Source organism: Melitaea cinxia, chromosome 9, assembly GCF_905220565.1.
Source record: "Melitaea cinxia chromosome 9, ilMelCinx1.1, whole genome shotgun sequence".
NCBI lineage: Eukaryota > Metazoa > Arthropoda > Insecta > Lepidoptera > Nymphalidae > Melitaea > Melitaea cinxia.
Window position 1 is genome coordinate 16,081,130 of NC_059402.1, and position 27,481 is coordinate 16,108,610.

Consider the following 27,481-nt stretch of genomic DNA (forward strand, 5'->3'; position numbering starts at 1 on the left):
TCAACTCACTGGCCAGGTGACCGAGGACCCTCGCCAGCTGGAGCGTCGTCGAGTGGCCGCCGCGAAACCCGAACTGTTCCTCGCGCAAGGGGAGGTGAGGTGCGAGTCTTCGCAGCAGCAGACGCTCGAACAGCTTGGCGATGTGCGAGAGTAGCGTGATCGGCCGGTAGCTTCCAGGGAGGCGGCGGTCCTTCCCGGGCTTAGGGAGGACGATTACCTTCCCTGTTTTCCACGCCTCGGGGAAGTGTCCCGACTGGAGTATCCCATTGAAGAGTCTCGTGAGCGCTGCGAGACACCCGACAGGCAGCTGCATCAGCGCGGCGTTGGTGATCCCGTCGGCGCCTGGCGCCTTCCGCTGAGGCAGGCGGAGGATCGCCCTCCGTAGCTCGGACAGGGTGATGAGCTCGTCACCCCGGAGCATCGGAGTGGGCGCCGATAGGAATCGGTCCACTTGGTCGCGGACTGCCGCGTGATGACGGACGACATCCTCGCTCTCTGTATTGGCCGGGTTCGGGGTAAACTGCCCCTCCATGTACTCTGCCAGGATCTCCGCTCTCTCCTTGGCAGAGTATACCCTTTTACCCGCTCGGTCCATGAGCGGGTAGATGGGTGTGTCCACTCCGGTTAACTTTTTGCAGAGGCTGTACAGGCTGATCTCGCGCTCAGTCGCTCGATCGACGGCGGCCTCCCAGTTGTCGTCGTCGAGAGCAACGAGCGCGCGCCTTACCTCCTCTGCAAGCCGATTCAGGTCGCGCTTCACCCTCGGGCAGCGAGTGCGCGCCCAGAGCTTTCGAAGCTGACGCTTCCTCCGCATCTTCTCGCGGAGTGAGCTCGGGAGTCGGTCCCTGTTACCCGTAGGCGGGCCTTGCGTAGTAGTCGCCGCATCCTTGGCCGACTTGATTGCGCCGCAGATTTTCGCGGTCGCCGCTTCGATGTCGGCAGACGTCGCAACAGGGACCGTGAGCTCGAACCCCGCGAGTGCAGCGCTGAAGCGCTCCCAGTCGACCCGCGATCTGGGCTTGCGGGCCACTGTGCAACTTCGCTGGAGGGCGAGCGTGACCAGAATCGGTAAGTGTTGCGTGTTGAGGTCGTACACCACCTCAACATCGGCAACGGTTGTCAGTCCATGGTGCAGCACTATGTCCAGTACGTCCGGCTGCTGTCTGGGATTGGTCGGTATATGGGTCGGCGCTCCGGGACCCATTATACCGTAGCCGTGACGTTCGCTATCCTCGAACAGTTGCCTTCCGGCCGGGGTGATGACGCGCGCGCCCCAGCTGGGGTGCTTCGCGTTGAGATCACCCACGACTAGTGTAGGCTTCTGTGAGCTGAAGAGCGTCTGGACATCAGTGCTGCAGAAAGTCAGTCCGGGTGGTTTGTAGGCGGCATACAGCAGGAGTTCCTCCTCGTCCCCCGCATGCACCCTAACGCCCTGTGTACGAGTGCTGGCGTACGGTGCATGCTCGACTTCCTCGTGTACGATGTCCCTCCTCACCAGGGCTGCCGTGCCCCTGTAGGGGACTCCCCGGGGAGAGACCTCGTCGCGCCGGTACACGAAGAAGTTCGGGACTCGGAGCTCGACCTCCTTCGAGAGCTTCGTCTCGCCCAGGAGGATGACGTGGATGTCCCTCGACTGGGCGAGCAATGTCAGCTCCCGAACGTGGCCTCTGATGCCGCCTGGGTTCCAGTAAAGTATTCTTAGCTGGAATTTAGCTGTGCGAGGGCAGCAATTCCAGCCGAGATCGCCGGCACAATGTCCTGACCCTGGGTGTACGCCACCAGGATCGACGTAAGGGCCTCCATGAACAGCCGGATCGCGGCAACCGTGTCCGGGTTCGGGGCCCTGGCTGTTATTGGTCTTGAGGAGGGGGGGTCTCGGTCGCTCGGCGCAGATGCCGCCGGCTCTCGTTGCCGCGGCTGCGGAGTCGAGGCGGCCGCGGGTTCCGCCCGGGCCGGCCTGGCCGCCCGCTTTCTGCGTCTGGTCTTCTTCTTCTTTTTGTTGGGCTTGGTGTTTTGACCTCCCTCTGTTCCAGCCTGCTGCTGCTGGCCTCTGGCGGTAGGAGGGTTGGCGGGTGCAATTAGTGTGGTCGGAGATCTAGGTTCCGCTCGCTCCGTCGAGGGGGGCTCCACAGGTCCCTCTTCCTGTGGAGCTCCACCCGACCCCTCGGCTTGAGTCTTCGGCTGCTCCTTCTTTTTCTCTGCACCTTTGCGCCGCGGTTGCGGCACCGGTGCAGGTGGCGGTTCGGCGTCGGTCAACGCGACCTGTTGGCGCGCGGGGGGGCGGGATGGGGCCAACGAGATGCCCCTCTTCCTCGCCTCTCGCTTAAATACCGCGCACCTGCGGTCCTTTGCGGTATGCGCCTTTTTGCAATTGGCGCAAGTCGGAGGCTCTTCCACAGGTCTGGGGCAGTCCCTCGCCAAGTGTTCGCCGGCGCAGCGAACACATTTTATCGGCCGATGGCAGTTGGCCGACGCGTGGCCAAAGGCCTGGCAGCGGTGGCACTGAGGGGGCGCCCTGTTGCCCCGCCACGCCTCGATGACTAGGCCGGGCATGCACAGCAGTTCTGTAACTCCGTACAGCTGGGTGAGCTCTTCAACGCTCATGTGCGCCAGCTGTACGAAGAACACGCACCCGTGTCGGCCCCTGGTGGGCGGGATGCCCTTGGCCCGCTCCGCAGGGAACCCCAGTTCCTGCAGAGCCGCCAGCACCTCCTCGGGCGGCGTGTCATAGGGTAGCCCTCGGATGGCCACCTTTGCGGGCAGTTCCGAGGCAGGGCTATAACAGAACCAGGAGATTGACTGGTCCTGCTGCATGGCCTCCTCCAGGTACTTTTGAACCACCCGAAACTCCTCAGGAGAGCTGGGCAGGAAGCGTCCCTTCCCCAGTGGTCGTGCATTCGGGGCGCGTCCGAGCCTCTTCCTTATTTCCCCGAAGTGCCGGGTCCAATTTGGGAGACACTCGGCAGTGATCGGGGGGTAGGCCGATCTGGGCGTCTTATTGGTCACATTAGTCGCTGCGGCGGCAGTCCTCGGAGGCTGCACCGCTTGGCTCCTAGGCGATGGCGGTGCAGCGGCGACCGCGGCATACGACGCGGTCGACGGTCCGGCCTGAGGAGACGATGGTCTCGAAGGGTCCTTGTCTACCGCCATGGAGGGCAGGGCTGCGTAACTGGTCGAGTCACGCGGCCACGACGGTTCGGACTCGGACTCCCCCGACCGAAGCGTTCCGCGCTCCAGTGAGGGTGGAGATTGAGGCGGGTCCTCGTGCGCTATAGCCAGCGCTTCTCCGGCGGCTTCTCTCACCGAGGAGGAGTCGCACTCCGGCGAGACGAGTCGCGGGCGCTTATCCTCCTCGTCCTCGGTTCTCGGCGAGGATCCCTCCGAGCGAGCCCGCTTCGCCCCTTCTGCGCTCGCCGTAGATGCAGCTACGGCGGCTGCGAAGTTCGCGTCAGCGGCTCTAGTGGTCTCCTCGGCCGGGCGATCTGCCGGGCGATCGGCATTGGCAATCCGCATCCGGGGGCGGGGTGCGGGGGGAGGCGCGACGGCTTCAACCGTCTGGTTGAAAATGTCGCGGCGGACGACGGTACGCGGTATACCGGACCGCCCGCCTCTCCTACTCCGCTGCTCGCGAGGAGGGGGTGGTTCCCCCCCCTCCGACATCTTGGTCCGTCCTTCTCCTCAGCACCCTAGCGTTCCAGGTCGCCGGTAGCCCTCGGCGCGTGCAACCCAACCGGGTGAGACCCCGAAGGGAGGCCCAGCTAGGCGCCCGCGAGCAGGTACCGGTTTCCACAAAACGCAGGCAAAGTCAGGGTAATTCGTTTGCGATGCTTCTGGTGTTGCAGGCGTCTATAAGCTACGGTAATCGCTTACCATCAGGTGAGCCTTACGCTTATTTGTCACCCTGATTGTATTAAAAAAATAGACAAGGTTATATATAATAATACCTTTTGTTATATTTGTGTACAGGACGAGAAGGCCCCGTTCCCGTTCGTGTACGACCGCCTGGGCTGGTCGTGGGCCAAGTACGCCGTCAGCGTCGGAGCCATCTGCGCGCTCTGCTCCAGGTAACACTATTATTAAATGTTGGTATAATCGGATTTAATTTCGAAAAATTAAGCATTGGGTACAAATTCCCAGACAGAACAAAGGTTGCAGGGTGGCTGGTTGTCTGATTCGTTTAGAAATTGCGCGTTCAATGAAATATATACACACGATATCCCCCATCCTTGTGATATCACGTTCGTTCGTGGTTTTTGAAGTAAGCTGGTGAATGTGTAACGAGAGCGATACGAAAAGTTAGTGAAGATAGAAAGAGAGAGTTACGTTTCGTATATTACTGTAGGGGCAAATAAATAAGTTTTACTCCATCCTTTACACCATCGAGCCTAAACGTGACACCCCTTATGTGTTTCATACACTTAAGTCAAGTTCCTACATTTAAAGTGATAATTCCGCGTCCTTTATCTACAATACACGTGCGAATAATTCGCACTACATAAGTAAAAAAATTACCGTCCGTCAATCATGAACTATAATAATTAAATAATTAACAAAAACGAAAGTAGTAATAAATTTTTTAGTTGTGGATGCCGGTAGAGCAAGCAATTATCTATAAAATGATCTATAATAATTTATGTGGAGTAATTGTCAGGTTTTTTTCTAATAAGAAAGACAAAGCGTATATAATTATGATATATAACGGTAACTGTGTATCTGATCTACTGATGAATAATACATAATCATACTTTCTAATATTTGCAATTATAATTATATCTTTTCTGTGTCAGAGGTAATATATAAAAATTGATTATTTTTTATAAAAAAATTGATGTGTGTGCACAGTCTCCTGGGCGCAGTCTTCCCTCTACCTCGTATCATCTACGCGATGTCGTCGGACGGACTGCTGTTCAAGTTCATGGGCCGCGTTAGTCAAAAATATCAGACACCGCTTGTGGGCACCATGGTGGCTGGGTTCTTTACTGGTATGACTTGAAACATAAATCTAAGATACGGCAATGCAGGAAATTTCTCGCTCATAATATGGAGCAGCCTGACTGGGGTAGTGCTCTACCTTACAGAAGATCACAGCTAAATAATACTTGTTTCAAGCAGTGTCGTGTTCCTGTTGGTGAGTCAGGTGACCAGAAAAAAATCAATCGGTATACACTTAAAGATGACAAATTAAGACACAGCCCTTATTAACAACAAAACTATCCATCTATGGTGATGGTGTGGTGTCTGATGGTGGTGAGCCGTCCGTTGGTTTGTCGAACTAGTTGTGTAAAAAACGAAATTATCATGTGTAAATGACTATATCAAAAAAAAACACCAATAAAATAGAAGCAGTATTTTATATCTAAAAAATGCTCTTACAACTGAATCTACGCGGCCACATATTTTTTATTGATTTATTAATCCAGCCTGTAACATCCCGCTGCTGGGCATACGCCTCATTCTCCATATAAAGAAACAGGGTCGGTACTTAATCTAATTCGCTGTTCCGCGTCAGGTAGCAGATAAACGAGTATTCCTGACTACGAGTTACGATCGCTGTCAGGTTTCTGTGATAACAATTGGGACCGACAGCTTCTAATTTACTCTGACACTTTGACAAAAATTCAGAACAGAAAGAAGTATTTGTTCAAACACAATCAACAAGCGGGAATAGCATAGCATGTACCCGTATTATATATATATATATATATATATATATATATATAACACTTTGACTTTTGTCTCCACAGGAACGTTGGCCATGATCTTCGAGCTGGAGCAGCTGATCCATATGATGTCCATCGGGACCCTGCTGGCTTACTCCATGGTGGCGTCCTGTGTCCTGTTACTCAGGTATCTAATATATATATATTTCTAATATATAAAATTCTCGTTTGTAGTTAAACTCCTCCGAAACAGCTTGACTGATTCTCATGAAATTTTGTGTGCATATTGGGTAGGTTTGAGAATCGAACAACATCTATTTTTCATACCCCTAAGTTATAAGGGGGGGGGGGGTTAAGAGGGTTAATAAAATATGAAATTTTGTGTCCATATTAGGTAGGTCTGAGAATCGGTCAATATCTATTTTTCATTCCCCTAACTTATAAGGGGATTGAGAAGGTTAATAAAGTTGAAAAAAAAAGTTAAAGAAGTTGAAAATACGTTTAATAATAATACAAATAATATTGATAACGTTATAGCTTTATCAAGAACACAAAAAGTTCCTTTACCGTTCGTAGGAAAAATAAGTCCTCTAAAGAGTACTTGGGACGAAAGAGTTCATTCTGAAATGGACGTTAGGTGTCTGACGAAACTTTTAGAGAAAAAAATTATTGTGCACGTTCCGAAAATACTTTGTGGTTCTTATGGATTTCTTAGTAAGCATTTTAAGGATAATCTCACTCTAAGTTGCAGTACAGTCAAGAATCTAACCACTGATAAGGTTAAAGATCGAAATGCCGATATGGTTGTCGTAAAATTACAAAAACCTGAGACTGGTCATATATGGCAAAACAACGTTTGCGGGGTCAGCTAGTTCTAATATAAAAAGTTTGTATATGTGTGGAAACCCCACATGTCGAAATATGTATTATTATAATCGTGCATATATATCGCGCATATGTAGTCACCAAACCCGTGAATTTATTCCTTAAGAGGGATCTTAGTTTAGTAAGCTGGTCGGCCGACCCTGTTGTATAAAAAATCATTATGTTTGTCTGTTTGTCAGGTACGAGCGGACTCAGTCGCAGCAACGTTCGGCCGAGCCGCTGCAGTTCTCCTGGCGAGCCTTACTGAAGCAGTTGTTCAATTCGTCGCGACTGGACACGCCCACTAGGCTTAGTTCCATGCTGGTCTCCGCGCTCGTTACTTTTTATGGTAAGCTATTTTCCATTAATTATATATGTATTTTATTCATATTTTGTGGCCATGTGGTAACAAGGTTCCACTACCACCTTGGAACTTAAAAAGCCGACCGGTGGTGGGATAACCATCCAACTGCTGGCTTTGAAATACACAGGCCGAAGACGGGCAGCAGCGTCTGCGGTGCGACAAAGCCAGTACTGCGGTCACCAACCCGCCTGCCCAGCGTGGTGACTATGGGCAAAACACATGAGTTCACGTTATTTTTGGCGTAAACTTGTGGAGGCCTATGTCCAGCAGTGGACTGTGTAGGCTGTAATGATGATGTGGTAATGGTATAAAGTTCCGTGTTAAGAGTATTCGCATGCGGTACATAAATTTCAAAGAGACGGTCAGTGATAAGACGAAATATCGTTACGATTTTATTTGGCTTAAAGATTTCTATATTCACCCTCGGCGTTTAAAGAATTTAGATCCAGATGTAATAGCTGGTATAAATAAATAGAGAGATACAAAGATTGTCAGGTGTATCCAAGGTCTGTGTACAGTCGCAGTTAGGCGTTTTGTAAAATAGCTGCCAATATAACAGATTAATTTGTCGTTATTTTATACATATTATGATTTATATATATATATATATATATATATATATATATACATATATTTCGGTCATCAACCCGCCTACCCAGCGACTGGTGACTATGGGCAAGACACATGAGTTCACGCCATTTTTGGCGCAAACTTGTGGAGGCCTATGTCCAGCAGTGGAATGTGATAGGCTGAAATGATGATGATGATGATTTATTACGAAATTTTGAATATATTTGCGAAAATTCCAAAATCGACGGTAGCTTGGTAATCGATCCCGGAATCCCATTTGATAATTAACTCCCCCACCATGTCCAGGTGTATGGTACGTTACTACTAACCTTTTTGTCGCGGCTGGGAAGAATACTAAAATAAATAAATAAAATAAAATAGCCTTTATTGCTGCTTCTTTCCTTAACATTAATACATAAAATAATACATGCCTACTTTCTAAAAACAAATCGATTTAATTAAATTTAACTTGTATTTGAATGATCGGCAACTGGGTGTTTGTGTGGAACAGCTTGTCTGTCGACAAAGGCCTCCTCTTAAGACCTCCACGTATAAAGGAAGGGAAGAATACTAAAGTTCTTTAATTCGGAGGTTTAATTACTAACCCTCTTACTTCCGATACTGCGGTACGTACGTGACGGTCCTGGTGTCGTAGCTGGGAAAAATTAATTTATTTATTTATCTTTATTAAAAAAAAATAACAATTGCTCTGGTGTAGTTGTGTGACTAGTCGCCTAAAACACCGACGGTTTGCGGATTCGATTCCCGCTCGGGATGGATATTGTATTTCGACGAATATTTCTTTCCGGTATGGATATCTGTCCTTGTGGGTCTCCCCACTGTGCCTCGGAGAGCACGTTAAGCCATCGGTCCCGGTTTTTATCATAAATACCTGATAGCGATCGTTACTCATAGTAGGGATTATATCCGTCAATCTGCAGTGGAGCAGCGTGGCGGATTGAGCTTCAATCCTTTATAGGGAAAGAGGCCAGATGAGGGATGTTACAGGCTGAATGTATTAAAAAATGAATTTGGAGGTTTCACAACAGCCTTATATCCAGGTGTGTGGTGCGTGGTGGTGATGAGCCTGGTGTCGCGGCTGGGGGGGGCGGCGCTGGAGGGTGGAGGGGGGGCGCTGCTGGCGCTGGTGGCCGGCGCGGTGGTACTACTGGCCACGCTGGTGGCCATTTCCAGGCAGCCCGTCTCCGAGAAGAAGCTCGCTTTCTCGGTATGACTCTCACCTCACTTCACTTCTTCTTTTTTTTTTATGTCACTAGGTCGGCAAACAAGCGTACGGCTCACCTGGTGGTAAGCGATTACCGTAGCTTATAGAGGTCTGCAACACCAGAAGCATCGCAAGCGCGTTGCCGACCCAATCCCCAATCCCCCCAGGAGCTCTGGTCACCTTACTCACCAACAGGAACACAATACTGCTTGAAAACAGTATTATTTTGCTGTGATCTTCTGTAAGGTCGAGAGGTACTACCCCAGTCGGGCTGCTCCATATTCTGTGTGTGTGTTCTCCATATTCAATGTAATTAATAAAAAAAAAAAAAATTATGGACTTGTAACTACTTCATCTAACTTGACTGTATAAAACATTATTCTTACATATGTCTATTAAAAATGTTATTTATCCTCCCTCCCAAATCAACAGAATCAGCAAATAATCATAACAAAGGTGGCCTTATCTCATAGAACAAAAGTAAAATAATGAATATTCTAGGTGCCTCTGGTCCCTTGGTTGCCGGGTCTTAGCATCCTAATCAACGTGTATCTCATGCTGAATCTCGACCACATGACTTGGATAAGATTTGGAGTTTGGATAGCCGCTGGTGAGTCTCTTTTCATCTCTTACTAACTACTCTCATACTCATATAACTCCATTCTCATGTTTTTGTATAATTCTTATATCACGGTGGCAAGGTATAGGACAAATATATTTAAGGGCAGAAAAAATAAAAAATAAAAGTTTATTATTCAACTTTGAAAAAAAAAACAAGTAAAACTTATGAAACGTAACTCCCTCTCTTTTTTATCTTCACTAACTTATATCTCTATCTCAACTTTCGTTCGCCGCGCTCGATCACAATTTACGTAACGCTCTCGTCACGCATTCACCAACTCACTCCCCAATCAAGCGTGCGTTAAGAAGTTTTACTTCAAAAATATTTATTGAACCGATCCCCAATTACCCCCAGGAGCTCTGGTCACCTTACTCACCACAGGAACACAACATTGCTTGAAACCAGTATTATTTAATAATTGTATTAAAGATTGTAAAAGTTGTAACCAGATCTCGATGAAATTTAAATGTTAAATTAAACCACACCGCAAATTTAAACCACATGATAAACATCGGCTTTCGATTAAATTAAAAATCATTAAAATCGGTACACCCAGTAAAAAGTTATGCGGATTTTCGAGAGTTTCCCTCGATATATCTGAGATCCCATCATCAGATCCTGGTTTCCTTATCATGGTACCAAACTAGGGATATCTCGACGAACGACGGATTTATCCCCGAACATACATAAAAAAAATATGTAATATACGGTCGAATTGAATAACCTCCTCCTTTTTTTTTTAAGTTGGTTAATAACAGTCGGCTGTTACCTATAAATAGGAATATATAGGTTTTGAAAAAAAAAGTATAAATATGTATACATATTTATACTTTATCTATGTATTCTTCTTTTTAACACCTTGTTTCTCGCTTAGTAAGTAATTACCATTTACATATACTCGTAAATGAATTTACATCAAAACAATTAATACGAACATGTACAAAGATATTGATGAAATAGTAAACTTATCTTACATATTTTAATATCAAAAGCAAGTAGAATGAATGTTTAAATTTTAATATCACGGATCGATTGTTGTTGAATCATAATTGTGTTCGCCCGCAAATTAGCAAACAACTACGTCGACTAGTAATACAACGCAGGGACACGACAAAATAGTCAAGTAAATACGCGTTATCAAAGATTACTCAAAAAGTAATTATTTGATCTCGATCAAATTTAAACGTGACCACAAGAAAAGCTTCAGCCTTCGGTTAAATCTAGAACCACCAAAATCGGTACACCCAGCACAAAGTTATGAGGTGATACAACGTAGGGCAAAAAATAGTCAAGTAAATACGAATTATTAGATATAACTCGAAAAGTACTTGTCATATCACGATAAAATTAAAATGGGACCACATGACAAGGCACCACCTCTCGATTATAAGAAAGAATCATCAAAATCGGTCCATCTAGTAAAAGGTTCTGAGCCTCTGAGGTAATAATATACATATATAATTGTGTTTGCTCGCAAACGAAAAAAAAACCGACTTCAATTACATCGACGAGTAATACAACGTAGATCGACGAAAAAATAGTCAAGTAACTACGCGTTATCAAAGATTACTCAAAAAGTAGTTATCAGATCTCAACAAAATTTATATGTGACCACATGATAAACATCAGCTTTCGATTAAATTAAAAATTATCAAAATCGAAACACCCAGTTAAAAGTTATTGTGAATTTTCGAGAGTTCCCCTCGATTTCTCTGGGATCCCATCATCAGATCCTGGTTTCCTTACCACGGTACCAAACTAGGGATATCCCCTTTCCAACAAAAAAAGAATTATCAAAATCGGTACATCCAGTAGAAAGTTATGCGGTATAATACAACGTAGATCGACGAAAAAAGCGTCAAGTAAAAACGCATTATTAGATATAACTCGAAAAGTAGTTGTTAGATCTCAAATAAATTTAAATGGGACCAATTGGCACACACCACCTTTTGATTAAAAAAACATTTGTCGAAATCGGTCCACACGGTCAAAAGTTCTGATGTAACATACATAAAAAAAATACAGTCGAATTGAGAACCTCCTCCTTTTTTGGAAGTCGGTTAAAAAAATACAATCGAATTGAGAAACTCCTTTTTTTGAAGTCGGTTAAAATGTCTAAAAAGGGAAACTATTCGTCATTAGACAAGCTATCAAGTATAACAAGTCCTTTTAATATATTATGACATTAAATTTTAAATGCCTCGTTAAGTCTGACCATGGCATTAACTTACGGAGATGTCAAGACGTATTAAGTATAATTATGTAGTTTGAAAATTATTTAATTACCTATCTATATTATTATAATTATTTAAATACCTATCTATACAACTATGAATAGACGAACAATGACGATACACCAAGTTGGATAATTCTTTTTTTTTGTGTTCCTTATCGCCAAAACAAGTTTTGTATTAAAGAAATTTTGAATAATCTATATATACACTAGTTGACTCCGCAAACGTTGTTTTGCCATATATATATATATATATATATATATATATATATATATATATATATATATATATATATATATATATATATATATATGTTATATTAACCCCCCTTGACCCCCCCTTGACCCGCCCCTTGACTCCCCCCATTTATTATGTATGGGTATGAAAAATAGATGTTCGCCGATTCTCAGAGCTACCCGATATGCACACAAAATTTCGTAAAAATCGATCCAGCCGTTTAGGAGGAGTATTGTTACTAATGTTGTGACAACACGAGAAAATTATATATATAAGATATAAAAAAATATGAAACTATATTATATAAAGCTCAAATTAATATTAAAATGTGCAAAAATTATTACGATTGTATTTAATAGATAGATGATAATAAACGTTTGACACTCAATAGCCCCCAGTAATACGAGAATCCTATAATTACTGTATTTCTGCACAACCTATAAAAACAATATTGTTAAGTGCGCAGATCAAAGCAGGGATGTGACACAACCGATTAAAATGCATTTTTTTTTAAATTAGAAAAATAGTTTTATTTCTCGTTTGTTATAACAAAATTGTCAGATAAAAATGTGGCAATGAATAAAAAATAAAAATAAAATCATATGTCTGATCGAAAAATCTATTTTTAATAGTAGGATAATCGGTTATAAGAAAAAATAAACTTAACTGAGGTAGGGCAGAGCAGGAAATATCCTGCTCAAAGCTATGAGCAGCCCGACTGGGGTAGGACCTCGACCTTACAGAAGATCACAGCTAAATAAGACTGCTTTCAAGCAGTGTTGGTCCTGTGGTAAGGTGGCCAGAGCTGGGGAGGGTCTGGGGGTAGAATCAGTAATACGCTTGCGATGTTTCTGGTGTTGCAGGCATAAGCTACGATAGATATATAGACATAAGCTACGGTATTCGCTTACCATCAGATGTGACGTACGCTTATTTGTTGACCTAATTAAGTAAAAGAGTTATCGATGAATATAAAATCGGTTATTTTATCACATCCTTAAATCGAATCGACCGTGAGTTAGGCCGTTGTCGCGTCGGGTAGTTGTTGTGACCAATACGCCAAGGTGGCGTACTTGGTTTTTGACTTAAGGTTAAAAAAATATTCACAAGACATATTTACCTACCTAAATATTATAAATTGTCCCTTTAATAAGTTAAATTTAAGAATTTAATGTTATTACACTTGAATTATTAACTAAGAAAACGATATTCACGATTTTATCCGCTTTGGTATTTGCGGTTGTAACTCGGGTCTTAAAAGTCGTATCGAAATGTTTTAGAACCTATGATCATCTTGATTAAAGAGGCTTTGTAACGCTTAAAGAAATTTTTAAAATTTACATGGATCGTAAAATGAGGGTATTCAAAGGAACACTAGCTTTTTAATATAAAATAAATAAGTATTAATTATATCGTGTATCTTGAGGTAGTAATGAAACAAACACTTCCAATATATCTTTTTTTATTATATTTGAAATTAATCAATAAATAACAATAAAACTTGATCAAGAATAATATTTAATATTCTTAAAACAAGGACGGTACTCCTACCAATTTAATATATAAATTGATTAAATTTACAATATTATTTCCTTCTTGTGAAATATTATTATAAAATATAAAATAAAAAAATTATCGAAACATTCAAAGTTTAACAAACATGCTATATTTTCAGACGCGAAGTAACATTTTAAACATTCTTAGAACATTGGTTTATCACTTAATCAAAACCATTGTAACGTTCTAGAATTTTAAATATATATGGAAATAGGTAGATACGCATTCGTCTACCCCAAACATCGTCGAAATGGTTAAACTTAGATCTTGAGCTCACAGCGTAGTAGACCACGTTTGGCAATTGATCCTTTAGTTTTAATACGTCTGGTATCATTGAAAGACGGTCGTTTCTCCCAGCTATCATAGCAATGGGCATAGTTATTTTGCTAAAATCGTAAAGTGGCGGGACCGTCGAGTTGTAATATTCTAAATTTAATTCCGGACCGTAGTCGTATTTCTTGAAAACATTGGTGTAACCCAATTGCAAGAAGTGGTACGTGCTTTTCGCTGAAGTTCCCGCTGGAAAATGCTCGAGAATCGTTGGGTTGAAGAAACTCGGTTCTATTTCATACGGGTCGTAGCCCACAAGAGGGAATAATAATCCATTAAGGCAAACCGCGTAACCTACAACGGGCGTAGAACACAGAGCTCTGAAAATACGAGAGGGTAAATTGGTATCACCGAAAAATTCTTGTACGTTTAGTTTACTGAAAAACTCGATCACATATGGTGCAATTTTCATGATAGTTGATAGTGGTGGTACCGAATGTTCGAAGTAGCAAATGGGCGCGAGAGATATCATCAGATTAATTTTTTCGTTGTATTCCGGTCTCGTGGCACCGAAGACGTAAAACGAAATGGTTGCCTGCGAGTGACCGATCGCAGTCAAACTTGTCACGTCCGTCTCCTTCAGAATCTTGTCGACCATAGCTGGTAAATCGTAGTAACCAACTTCGTTAAAACTGAAGTCCCAAAATTCCTCGTCCTTATCGGGATCAAGGCTAACATGTCTTCGGGCGTATCTGCTCCCTCTGGAATTACCAAGCCAGACATCATATCCTCGGGATGCCAACGTAATAGCCAAGGAATTGCTGCCTCTAATTATCCAGGTATCCGCCGAATCCAAAATGCCGTGTAGTAAAAATACAGGATATTGACTCTTACCAGGAATGTGGAACAGTGTGAGAATGTAGCCATCTTCAGTGGTCACGTCGTACTGTTCAGCGGGATATCCGTATTCTCTGGCGATGCTGATGAAAGTAGGCGGTGTGAAGTTGTAAAATTTATGCAGCGGAGGAAAGGAATTCACATTAAACGAATCATAATCAAGATCCTCCACGGATATTGCCGATACTGTATTTATTGTTAAAACGATAAACGCAGCGACGGTCGTAAGGAGGATCGTCGAGTGAGACATATTAGCTTCGCATCGATATGTAAAGTAATATAAGTAATTATTACTATCGTTACTATAAAAGTACACGAGTATGCATCGATAAGGACAATGATTGTTGAAAAAATTTAATAGACTTCGATGCAATTTAAAAACTATTAAATTGTACAAAATAAACTTATATATATGTATATAAATATAATAGCTTTTAAATTAGTAAAATTCCATGCCCTATTTTTCCTTTTCCAAAATAGTCTCCACATATCCTATTCCAAAGTACCCACATTAATTATTTTTAAACCAATCATAGATCAAGTAAAAATATTAGATAACGCACTTAGAACAAAAAAGTGAAGCCACTTTTTTAAATATGTGTGAGTGAGTGAAGTGTTGACACTTTTTAAAAAAAGTCCCTGAAAATTTTATTAAATGGGATTAAACACAATTAATTTAATATAGGTAAACTGGGTATGCAAAAATAAAAATCTGTTTATAGTTTTAAATATATTTACTCCTCTTTTGCTTCAAATTGTTAAATAAATCTATTGCAGCCATGTTTTGATTTAATGAATTATATAAATCTGTGTCAATGAAAATTGCGTTTTTAAGTAATTGATGATTCCTCTGAAGGGCAAGTTCCTGATTTAAAGACGTCTAACTCTTTGCTGTAACGGTTTAATTTTTTTACATTTTTTTTTTTAAATAAAGTTCCTGTTTTTTTAACTTTTCTCTTAGTTTATGTTTTCTAGGTGTATCAAAGATTGAATCTTGGTTAACGACTAATTTAAGACTCATCCGGTAGGTCCTAGAACAAAAAATTCAACATTAAAATACCTAGTAGTAAGTAGTAGTATATACGTGATGGTACTCTGCGAAGTCCACGTTTTGTACCGTACATGTCAGCTTTATCAAAATGGTTTGAACAAACCACACTAGATGAGGATGGCTGTCGTAGTAGTTCATTTCAGCTCAGTCGCACAGCAGCTACCTATTCTATCTATCTCCTATTAAAATATTCGTTGGAAACCTAAAATCATGATATGTAGTAGTAAAATATGAGTAGTTAATCCAAAAATTTAAACAGACAAAAACGAGTTAAAAATTCATATTGACTTCAATTTAGGTAAAACATAAAATCACACGATAAAAAAAAAAAAACACAATAATGATGTCCACTTTCTACTTAATTATTTTTCTATGATTGCCTACAATTTACTTACCCGCATTTTGGGCTAATGGAAATAAAAATTATTGGTAACACTCCCTCGGTACGTCATTTCGGAGCATAGAAATTATAAGTTCCGAATAACCTCAATATTATTTTGGAATAACAAAAAATATAAAGTTTTGTATGTATTTTCGTGTGAAGCGATATTTCTTCAGACTTTTTGTTCACTTTGGTATTGTTTTTGCACCATTTAATTACAAAATAAACGGCATTTTATAGGCAAAGTTACTGTATGAGGCCTCGTGAGATACTAACGAAAATGAGCGTAGTTTGATGCATATGTGTGCGTGAGCGCGTGTGTTTACTTGAAGAAGCCGAGTTTTGTGGCTTCACTAACAACAAAGGCCGCGCATATCTACTTTTTTTTTACTTCATCTATGAAAATATGTTCCCATTAATTCGGATTTAAGACGACACAGAAGATATCTTCAGGAAGAATGAATCGATTCGTGATTTACGCGCGAATTATTCAAAGTACCTGAAATAAATTTATCGTCATACTAAAAATCAAGTGAAGTATTTATACTCAATATAGATAATTGAAATAAAATAATAGAAAAGACAAAAATCATCAACAGTTATTTTAAATTTTAGTGAATTTTTTTTTTTGACTCATTTAATTTTTCATATGTCTGAAATTTTTTATTTATTAGGATAGGCACTGAAACGTAATAAGATACGTTGGAATGTCATTAATGACGATGGAATTTGCAATGTCTAGTTTTCTTAAATTTTTACCATATTTTAAATAATATGTAGGTATATAATATATGTCTTACCTCCGTTATTATTCTGCTTTAGAATATAATCGAAGCTAGCTTCGCAGCAGGATATTCCCTGCTGTGCCCTACCTCGATGCCAACTTATGAGGAGTAACTGCCCATCTAACAGTGGGCTTACAGACTGTTACAGTACAAAAACCCATTACTCCCAGTTCAAACTACTTTTTATTTGTGATCATCCATTCAATCCATTAGAAAACGGATAAATATACATGTATATCGAATTAAGTTCGACTAACTCGATTAACCTATTATTATTTTTATTATTTTTGTGGTTGTTAATTCTATTATATGAATTTTCTTCTATTTCTTTGCTCATTTATATTTATTTAAATATTTTATTATTTATTTATATAACTATTAAAAAATATATATTTAAGAAATAAAATAATTATTATCTGACTTGTTTTGACATGTGAATGCTGTGTCACCTACAAAGGTGCACATATCAGAAATAATTTGCATTTTCAATTACAAAAATTTTATCATGTGTACTGCTGGTGTCCTATTTAAATAAATAAATAGCCGTTGACGCAGTCTGTAGTGCTTTCTGCTTCGCGGGTTTGCTTCTTCGAGTCCCGTCTGAGTCTGGTTGTAATATTTGTTTTTATTTATATATGTATTATTTATGTTTATTTATAAAAAAAACAATAGCTATAATTGTGTTTGCAGGCAAACAAAGAAAAACCGACTTCAATTATATCGACAAGTAATACAACGTAGGTAGACGAAAAACTAGTCAAATAAATACGCATTATCAAAGATTACTCCAAAAGTTGTAATCAGATCTCGATGAAATTTAAATGTTAAATTAAACCACACCATACATACACATTTACAGACCCAACCGACAGATTTACAGACATATTTACCTACCCAAATATTATAAATTGTCCCTTTAATAAGTTAAATTTAAGAATTTAATGTAATTACACTTGAATTATTAACTTAGAAAACGATATTCACGATTTTATCCGCTTTGGTATTTGCGGTTGTAACTCGGGCAAAGAGCAACACGGAGGGGAGTAGCCATGTACAGGCGTTCCCCTCTGTCAAGGTATAAGGCCAAATGGCCATATGCATACAATAAAACTAGTTGCAGCCGCACTGATCACTAGACTAAATCTAGTTGCGCGATTGAATCAACTTCCTTCAAAAAATGCCAAATTGTTCTGTTTTTTGCTGCAAAAAAGATCTGCCACGTCAAATTTACTAAAACATGGCGTTACCTTTCATACGTAAGTATTTTTTAATCACATTATTACTTCTATACTTCTTTTAAACCTTTTTTAAACTTAAAAATTACAAATATTATCGGTCGTGTTGACTCGATTTGTTTACCAACACAGGCCGCTCGCCCACGGCTCGCCCTCATACAATATGCGGATCGGTCGAGCGACTGATCGGAGTCTATTTCCGAGAAGTCACTGTCGCCGAGCGATAGTGTTGTTACCGGTTTGTTTGTAGATGGTTATCGATAAAAACGGCAAAGGCAAAAGAGGAGACAGACATTTTTAAGATTTTGATTTATTTAAAATATTATATTGCTAGCTTTTTTTTAGTAAACATAGTTATATAATAAAATTGCATTAAATTAAATATAATACTCGTATTATGAGTATTAATAGATTTTACTAGAATTACTTAATGTGATCTTCGACCATAATGTTTTACATAAAATTTGGCAGGTTTTCTAAAAATCCAAATTTAAGGGATACATGGAAAAAAATTGTAATAACAGATTAACCTGGTCGCTCACAAAAAATAGTGTAATTTGTTCAGATCACATCAATACCACTAACTTTCAAGTGTTGGCGAACAATAGAAGGATTAGGCGAGGGCACCAAACCAACACTAACGCCACACTATTTTTGTCCCGTAAGTTTTTTTTTTGTCTCATGTACAAGGTAATCAAGATATGGTTAACCTTAGTCATAGTAGTGAAGTGAAGCTTAAATTTATCAACTTTGAAAATTAACAATGTCCATCCTTTCAGAGTCATTAATAAATTATTAAATCTAGCAGATGACTCAAAATGTATGTTAACTTTAAATTGTTTATTGTAGGCTGGCATTGTTTGGCACAACAACGTTGCACCAAACGTATTGTGACATAATTATAATAGTTAGACATATGCTGTCGCGACACTTTTTAACCGACTTCCAAAAAGGGAGGAGGTTCTCAAATCGACTGTATTTTTTAATGTATGTTACTTCAGAACTTTTGACTGGGTGGACCGATTTTGATGATTTTTAATTTAATAGAAAGCTGATGTTTATCATGTGGTCGCGTTCAAATTTCATCGAGATCTGATAACAACTTTTTGAGTAACCTTTGATAACGCGTATATATTACGTATATTGTATTACTTGGCGATGTAACTGAAGTCAGTTTTTTTTTTCGTTTGCGAGCAAATACAATTATTGTAGATAATGATGTGTTGTACAAAGTCTTACTACATTATATATTTCTATTATCATTAGTTTTTGCAGCGCACGCAATGTAAGGAATTTAGGTTATTTTTTTATCCTTTGGGTTACATTATTGGAGTTTTAGTAAGGATCCCTAATATTTTTGAAAATATAGTATAACCTATGTCACTCAAGGATAGTGTAGCTTTTCAACGGTGAAATAATTTTTTGAATCGGTCCAGTAGTTTCGAAGCCTATTCATAGCTAACAAACAAACTATCAAATCTTTACTCTTTATAATCGTTTATTTTATATGAATATGTTTGATTTGTAGTATATAATAAATTAAGTCTATTTTTATAATAACATCTTACCTTTGTATCACTTTAAACACCTTATTTCCCTAACCGAGTACTCGAATTTATCGATAATGCATATCGACAGTTGTTACAACCACGGCTGTAATGAACTTGTCAGTGTAGTTGCGGCGTGTCATTATACTGTAATGACACAGAATGTATCTATGTGTATGTGAAAAATGTAAGTGTGATTTTAATTTAGTATGTGGAGTTTCGTAGTGACAGACGATTATTTTTGTGTGGGAATTAGATAAAGTGGGCATGTGTGTAATTTCCCCCAGCAAAAAATGACAGACGGTTTTGTATCGGTAACAAACACAATGGCTACTCCCCTCCGTGTTGGTCTATGTAACTCGGGTCTTAAAAGTCGTAGCGAAATGTTTTAGAACCTATGATCATCTTGATTAAATAGGCTTTGTAACGCTTAAAGAAATTTTTAATATTTACATGGATCGTAAAATGAGGGTATTCAAAGGAACACTAGCTTTTTAATATAAAATAAATAAGTATTAATTATATCGTGTATCTTGAGGTAGTAATGAAACAAACACTTCCAATATATCTTTTTTTTTATTATATTTGATATTAATCAATAAATAACAATAAAACTTGATCAAGAATAATATTTAATATTCTTAAAACAAGGACGGTACTCTTACCAATTTAATGTATAAATTAATTAAATTTACAATATTATTTCCTTCATGTGAAATATTATTATAAAATATAAATAAAGAAATTATCGAAACATTCAAAGTTTAACAAACATGCTATATTTTCAGACGCGACGTACCATTTTAAACGTTCTTAGAACATTGGTTTATCACTTAATCAAAACCATTGTAACGTTCTAGAATTTTAAATATATATGGAAATAGGTAGATACGCATTCGTCTACCCCAAACATCGTCGAAATGGTTAAACTTAGATCGTGAGCTCACAGCGTAGTAGACCACGTTTGGCAATTGATCCTTTAGTTTTAATACGTCTGGTATCATTGAAAGACGGTCGTTTCTCCCAGCTATCATAGCAATGGGCATAGTTATTTTGCTAAAATCGTAAAGTGGCGGGACCGTCGAGTTGTAATATTCTAAATTTAATTCCGGACCGTAGTCGTATTTCTTGAAAACATTGGTGTAACCCAATTGCAAGAAGTGGTACATGCTTTTCGCTGAAGTTCCCGCTGGATAATGCTCGAGAATCGTTGGGTTGAAGAAACTTGGTTCTATTTCATACGGGTCGTGGCCCACAAGAGGGAATAATAATCCATTAAGGCAAACCGCGTAACCTACAACGGGCGTAGAACACAGAGCTCTGAAAATACGAGAGGGTAAATTGGTATCACCAAAAAATTCTTGTAGGTTTAGTTTACTGAAAAACTCGATCACATATGGTGCAATTTTCATGATAGTTGATAGTGGTGGTACCGAATGTTCGAAGTAGCAAATGGGCGCGAGAGATATCATCAGATTAATTTTTTCGTTGTATTCCGGTCTCGTGGCACCGAAGACGTAGAACGCAGTGGTTCCTTGCGAGTGACCGATCGCAGTCAAACTTGTCGCGTCCGTCTCCTTCAGAATCTTGTCGACCATAGCGGGTAAATCGTAGTAACCAACTTCGTTAAAACTGAAGTCCCAAAATTGCTCGTCCTTATCGGGATCAAGGCTAACATGTCTTCGGGCGTATCTGCTCCCTCTGGAATTACCAAGCCAGACATCATATCCTCGGGATGCCAACGTAATGGCCAAGGAATTGCTGCCTCTAATTATCCAGGTATCCGCCGAATCCAAAATGCCGTGTTGTAAAAATACAGGATATTGACTCTTACCAGGAATGTGGAACAGTGTGAGAATGTAGCCATCTTCAGTGGTCACGTCGTACTGTTCAGCGGGATATCCGTATTCTCTGGCGATGCTGATGAAAGTAGGCGGTGTGAAGTTGTAAAATTTATGCAGCGGAGGAAAGGAATTCACATTAAACGAATCATAATCAAGATCCTCCACGGATATTGCCGATACTGTATTTATTGTTAAAACGATAAACGCAGCGACGGTCGTAAGGAGGATCGTCGAGTGAGACATATTAGCTTCGCATCGATATGTAAAGTAATATAAGTAATTATTACTATCGTTACTATAAAATTACACGAGTATGCATCGATACACTGCGGTACAATTTTTAAAACTATTAAATTGTAGAAAATAAACTTATATACATATTTTTATCATAGCTTTTAAATTAGTAAAATTTCATGCCTTATTTTTATTTTTCCAAAATAGTCTCCACAGATCCTATTCCAAAGTACCCACAATAATTATTTTTGAAGCAATATTTTTCATTAATTCGGATGTAAGACCTCGATACAGAAGATATCTTCAGGAAGAATGAATCGTTTCGTGATTTACGCGCGAATTATTCAAAGTACCTGAAATAAATTTATCGTCATACTAAAAATCACGTGAAGTATTTATACTCAATATAGATAATTGAAATAAAATAATATAAAAGACAAAAATCATGAACAGTTATTTTAAATTTTAGTGAATTTTGTTTTTGACAGATTTTGGTTTAATTTTTTAAATTTCTGAAATTTTTTATTTTTTAGGATAGGTACTGAAACGTAATAAGATACGTTGGAATGTCATTTATGACGATGGAATTCGCAATGTCTAGTTTTCTTAAATTTTTACCATATTTTAAATAATATATAGGTATATAATATATGTCTTACCTCCGTTATTATTCTGGTTTAGAATATATTCGAAGCTAGCTTCTTAAAAATTAACCATTAGTAGAAAGCAATGGTACCCAACAATGAAAGTTTTCTCTTCATGCGTATCTACTGAAATCTCCTGGACAAATGACAGTTCGATACTTGATAATATAATTATATACGATATTGTGTTGAAGGTAGTTTGTAAATTTTATTGCTTGCGATCTTTATAGTAAAAATTTCATGCTACCCTCGTTAAGTAACAACAATATTATTTGAGTGGCTTGCGTTCAAGATACAGGATGTATGTAGTTTCAACGCGAATGTGCTTAGTAATAATATACGAATTGTTTTTATTACGCTTCAACCTATAATATCTCACTGCTGGGCATAGGCCTCAGGTGTAATAGGCTATATATAGGCCTATAATAATAACATGGACCAGTGGGAGATTACCAAAAAACAGATATCCGGACCGGAAACAACATTTAAAAATGTATTGTTCCTATTTTTACTAAATCCCTATCCAAAAACCCAAAAAGATGAAATGACGAGTAAAAAAACTAAAAACGAAATATATTTTTTTTATTAAAAATTTATAAAATGTACTTAATATCAATAATTTCATAACATTTTCATTTTATTATTTTTTTAAAATTATCAGTTTAATGTAATCTTATAAGTTCAAATTTATTTGATTGTATGAAATGTATGTTCTGAAATATTATTATTGTTATCAAAGAAAACCAATTGGTCATAAGTACACTAAAATCTAGTATAAGTGCTTTACATAACAAACTATAGTACTTTTTTGTTCAAATAATTAATTTATTTATTTATTGATACTTTATTGTACACCACAACTACATTTTAAACAACAAACACATTTAAAAAATATTTACAGACTGTGAAGTACAATGGGCGGACTTATGGCTATTTAGCCATTTCTTCCAGACAACCCAAATTAATGTTACTAGTGATCGCCCAGTGGTCGAAATTCGATCATAATCAATTTAAATTATAAGTTTGAACATTATTAAATATCTGTGTCAAAGGCTATACTTCTATAATAATAAACAAAAGCGTATATTTGCGTGTGTGTGTCGAAATACATGGTGAGTTTAACTGAGGTTAGGGCACAGCAGGAAGTTTTCTGCTCATAATATGGATGCATATGGTGGTAGTACCTCGATCTTACAGAAGGTCACAGCTAAATAATACTGCTTTCAAGCAGTGTTGTGTTCCTGTTGGTGAGTAAGGTAAGGGCTACTGGGGGATTGGGGATAGTGTCGGCAACGCTTGCGTTGCTTCTGGTGTTGCAGACGTCGATAAGCTACGGTAATCGCTCGACCTCGTTATATTAAAAAAGGTGTTTTTTTCTTCTTCTAATGATTTAATGTATTTTTATGCATAATTAAGAAAATATATAAGCATTCTGCAATCCTTCAATAAGTGTGCGAAATATATTTTTTTACTCGGTCCGCGCAATTTTCGTAAAAAGGGGTTTAAAGTTTTGGCTTCACCTATTAGATATATAGATTTATCGCTATTAGTTTGTGTATATTCTATATTTATTGTTTTATTTTATATAATTAGGTATATAAATGTGGATAGCATTGTGTATTCATTAATTTGTTTGAAGTTCTGAAACATTTTGTTACCTAAAAAATAAATTAAAAAAAAAAAAAAAGAAAAAACCTACATTTTAAACAACCCGTATAGGCGTTCTGTTGCGGCGATAAACGGATTAGTTACAGATTTTGTTTACAATACCTTCAAATGAAATTGTAATCTTTTTCTTATATTAACTGCTTATAATTGTACAATAAAACTGCCTAATATATGTAATGATATATTTTTAATTCAGCGGTTACTGAAAATAACGATTCGTTTTTCGAACGGAATGGAATACAGGGACTGGTTTTAAATTCTTATTTTAACTAAATTAGTTTTGATAGTTCTGTGATATAATAGTATATTAATTATTTTTGTTGTACACCAAAAAAAAAGAGTCATAAACAAAACACCATTACATATATAAATTTACAAGTTTAAATTTAAAAAAAAATAACCTGACTGCGTAAAAACTGCGTAAAACTTTAAACAAAAACTAAAATAAAGGAAACATTGTTTTTTTATTATTATTTTATACTTATAATTATATCATTGTAAAATCCTCCTGATTAGCCATTTAATCTGATAACTATGTAGGCGTATACAAATAATAATTAAATTAAACTAGCATCTTACAGACTTCGTGTTGATTTTTAACCGACTTCCAAAAAAGGAGGAGGTTCTCAATTCGACTGTATTTTTTTTTAATGTATGTTACATCAGAACTTTTGACCGGGTAGACCGATTTCGACAATTTTTTTTAAATCGAAAGGTGGTGTGTGTCAATTGGTCCCATTTAAATTTATTTGAGATCTAACAACTACTTTTCGAGTTATATCTTATAATGCGTTTTTACTTGACGCTTTTTTCGTCGACCTACGTTGTATTATACCGCATAACTTTCTACTGGATGTACCGATTTTGATAATTCTTTTTTTGTTGGAAAGGGGATATCCCTAGTTTGGTTTACCATCATACGGAAACCAGGATCTGATGATGGGATCCTAGAGAAATCGAGGGAAACTCGAAAATCCGCAATAACTTTTTACTGGGTGTACCGATTATGATAATTTTTAATTTAATCGAAAGCTGATGTTTATCATGTGGTCACATAGAAATTTTATCGAGATCTGATAACTACTTTTTGAGTAATCTTTGACAACGCGTAGTTACTTGACTATTTTTTCGTCGATCTACGTTGTATTACTCGTCGATGTAATTGAAGTCGGTTTTTTTTCGTTTGCGAGCAAACACAATTATTCTAATGTCACTTGTAACTAAGAAAACTTGGGTTATAAAAGCGAATCTAACGGTTGGAAGATATGGAAAAATCTGTACTACAATATATTTTTTTAAGCGCGCCAATTTCAGTAACGTGTTGGATAGATCGTCCTTTACCGAGCAAGGATATAGGTCATTTTTTCCACAAATAAACACGTATCCGCGGTGAACAGATACTAAGGGATATGCATAAATGCGAGATACGCGTGCAAAAGCTAACACTTCTTGGCTGTCGGGTAAACACAAATGTACAGTAGGGCAATAATCTTACGGCCTGTTACCATGGGCTAATGCTACAGATATTGATACTGTATTTTATTTGCAATTCGAATAGCTATTCGTGGCATTTAAGATCTTGGAGCTGGAGTCTCTGCTCGACGTTTATCATAAGATAGACTTATTAACTGTCGCACGACACCACACGGTTGTTTATACGAGGGGAGGTCCAAAAGTTCGTGGAATGGAAGGGTTTGAAATAAAATTAACCAATAAATCTATTTTGCCTTTTCAATATAGTCACCCTTAAGCTGAATACATTTATTAGATCTATGAATTAATCTTTCTAAGCCATCGTAAAAATATTTTTTCTTTTGCGTCAAAATAAGCCAAAATTGCCTCCTTTACCCATTGCCGTCGGAAAATTTCCTTTCCCTTAAGTCTTTTTTTAAATTAGGAAACAAATAAAAATCACTTGGGGCCAGATCTGGACTGTAGGTTGGGTGGACTAGTGATTCGAAGCCATGCGTGTGCAGAGCAGCCATTGCAACTCTACTCTTGTGAACCGGCGCGTCTTGCAAGAGCAACACACCTTTAGTCAATTTTCCTCGACGTTTTTCCTTGATGGCCTTCTTCAATTTTTCTAATATCGTTGCGTAGTATTCTCCAGTTATGGTCCTTCCCTTTTCTTTGTAATTATCAAATATTTAATCTCCCGCTTTCGCCATCCAGTTACTAATATTACATGTAATTTTTTCGTTGCCGATTCTACCATCGATCCTCCTAAGGAGCTCTGGGCGCCTTATCTTCTCTAAGTTCGATGTACTTACCCAGTCGGGCTGCTCCAAATTTTGAGCAAGATATTCCATGCTTTACCCCACCTTCACCTCAATAGCGCTTATACTTGAGGTAATAGACTAAATACCTTAAATGTAACGTTACGAAAATTGAAATAAAAATTAAATTACGCCTCGGCGCGTGTCCTTAATTACGGTATACAATCGAAGGTCATGAACGAACATTGTCGGGGTCAGTTTTGCTACACATCTCGTATAGTTCGTCCGCGTTCCTTACTTTCTACTGTTACTAGACCGTTCAGTTTTGGAACGAAGTTCCTTATGTGGCGTTACGAAAAGGTAGCCGACAAAAATCGTCCGTAACGTTGACGAAAGCGTAAGATTTTTACGTATAGTCATGTACGATGGCTATACAGTATCTAATGTATAGTCTACGTGATGACTGTTATTATTATAATGTTTGCTATTATTATTATACCATTCGATAGTTATTATATATTTTTATAAATCATTGTAAAAAAATAAAGGTGTTAAGATAATTTTGTAAAGTAGTTTTTTGTTTTTTATCGATAAAAATCGTAATTAAAAATGTATACCCGAATAATTATTATCATTATACCTCGTATAGAACTTGAAATTAATATTTTATATTAAGGAACTTCGTTCCTATCTGGTGTCATGACACCACACGGTTGTTTATATTTATAAATATGTAGTTATGTTTATTTAAAGCAACTGCATCAGCCTCTTCAGATTCTGAGCGTTGTAATCCAAAAAATGTTTTGGTATATGTGGGATTTAATTCGTTACCAGCTGTATATACAAATTGATTTTTTTAATAATTATTGTAAAACGAAACGATAGCGTTTTTACAATACAACGAATGCCACCTATTGATGAACGTGAAAAACTATCGTGACATTGTAATTGTAAGTAATTATATTTAAGTAGGTAGGATGATTATACCGAAAATATACATATTTCATATAATTTTATTTTTATATATTATAACAAACACACTGAGTATTAAGAATAATTTATTTTAAATTTTTTAACACATATATATATATATATATATATATATATATATATATATATATATATATATATATATATATATATATATATATATATATATATATATATATACATATATATATATATATATAGCACTCAACGGTGTGACAAAAATCATTGTTGATTTATTCGCACACCGGCATTCGACATCGAACGCTCACAATATCAAAACAACTCAATAGCATAATTATAACAACTTAACAGTAACAATACGATCAACATTTTTACCAACTACCCTCCAAGTTTTACAAATCAATCACAAAATAATGCAGTCGCA

The 27,481-nt window shown here is 38.3% G+C and overlaps 1 protein-coding gene across 1 annotated transcript in view; it reads left to right on the top strand.

Annotated features, from left to right (window-relative positions):
* LOC123656183 (cationic amino acid transporter 2-like) overlaps positions 1-27,481 on the top strand; it is a 55,808-nt gene that overhangs the window by 20,684 nt on the left and 7,643 nt on the right. Inside the window, exons 8-13 of the mRNA XM_045591888.1 lie at positions 3,967-4,064; positions 4,843-4,982; positions 5,745-5,847; positions 6,725-6,873; positions 8,520-8,686; positions 9,185-9,293. Coding sequence (XP_045447844.1) covers positions 3,967-4,064; positions 4,843-4,982; positions 5,745-5,847; positions 6,725-6,873; positions 8,520-8,686; positions 9,185-9,293 — 766 coding nt within the window. The remainder of the gene's footprint in view (positions 1-3,966; positions 4,065-4,842; positions 4,983-5,744; positions 5,848-6,724; positions 6,874-8,519; positions 8,687-9,184; positions 9,294-27,481) is intronic.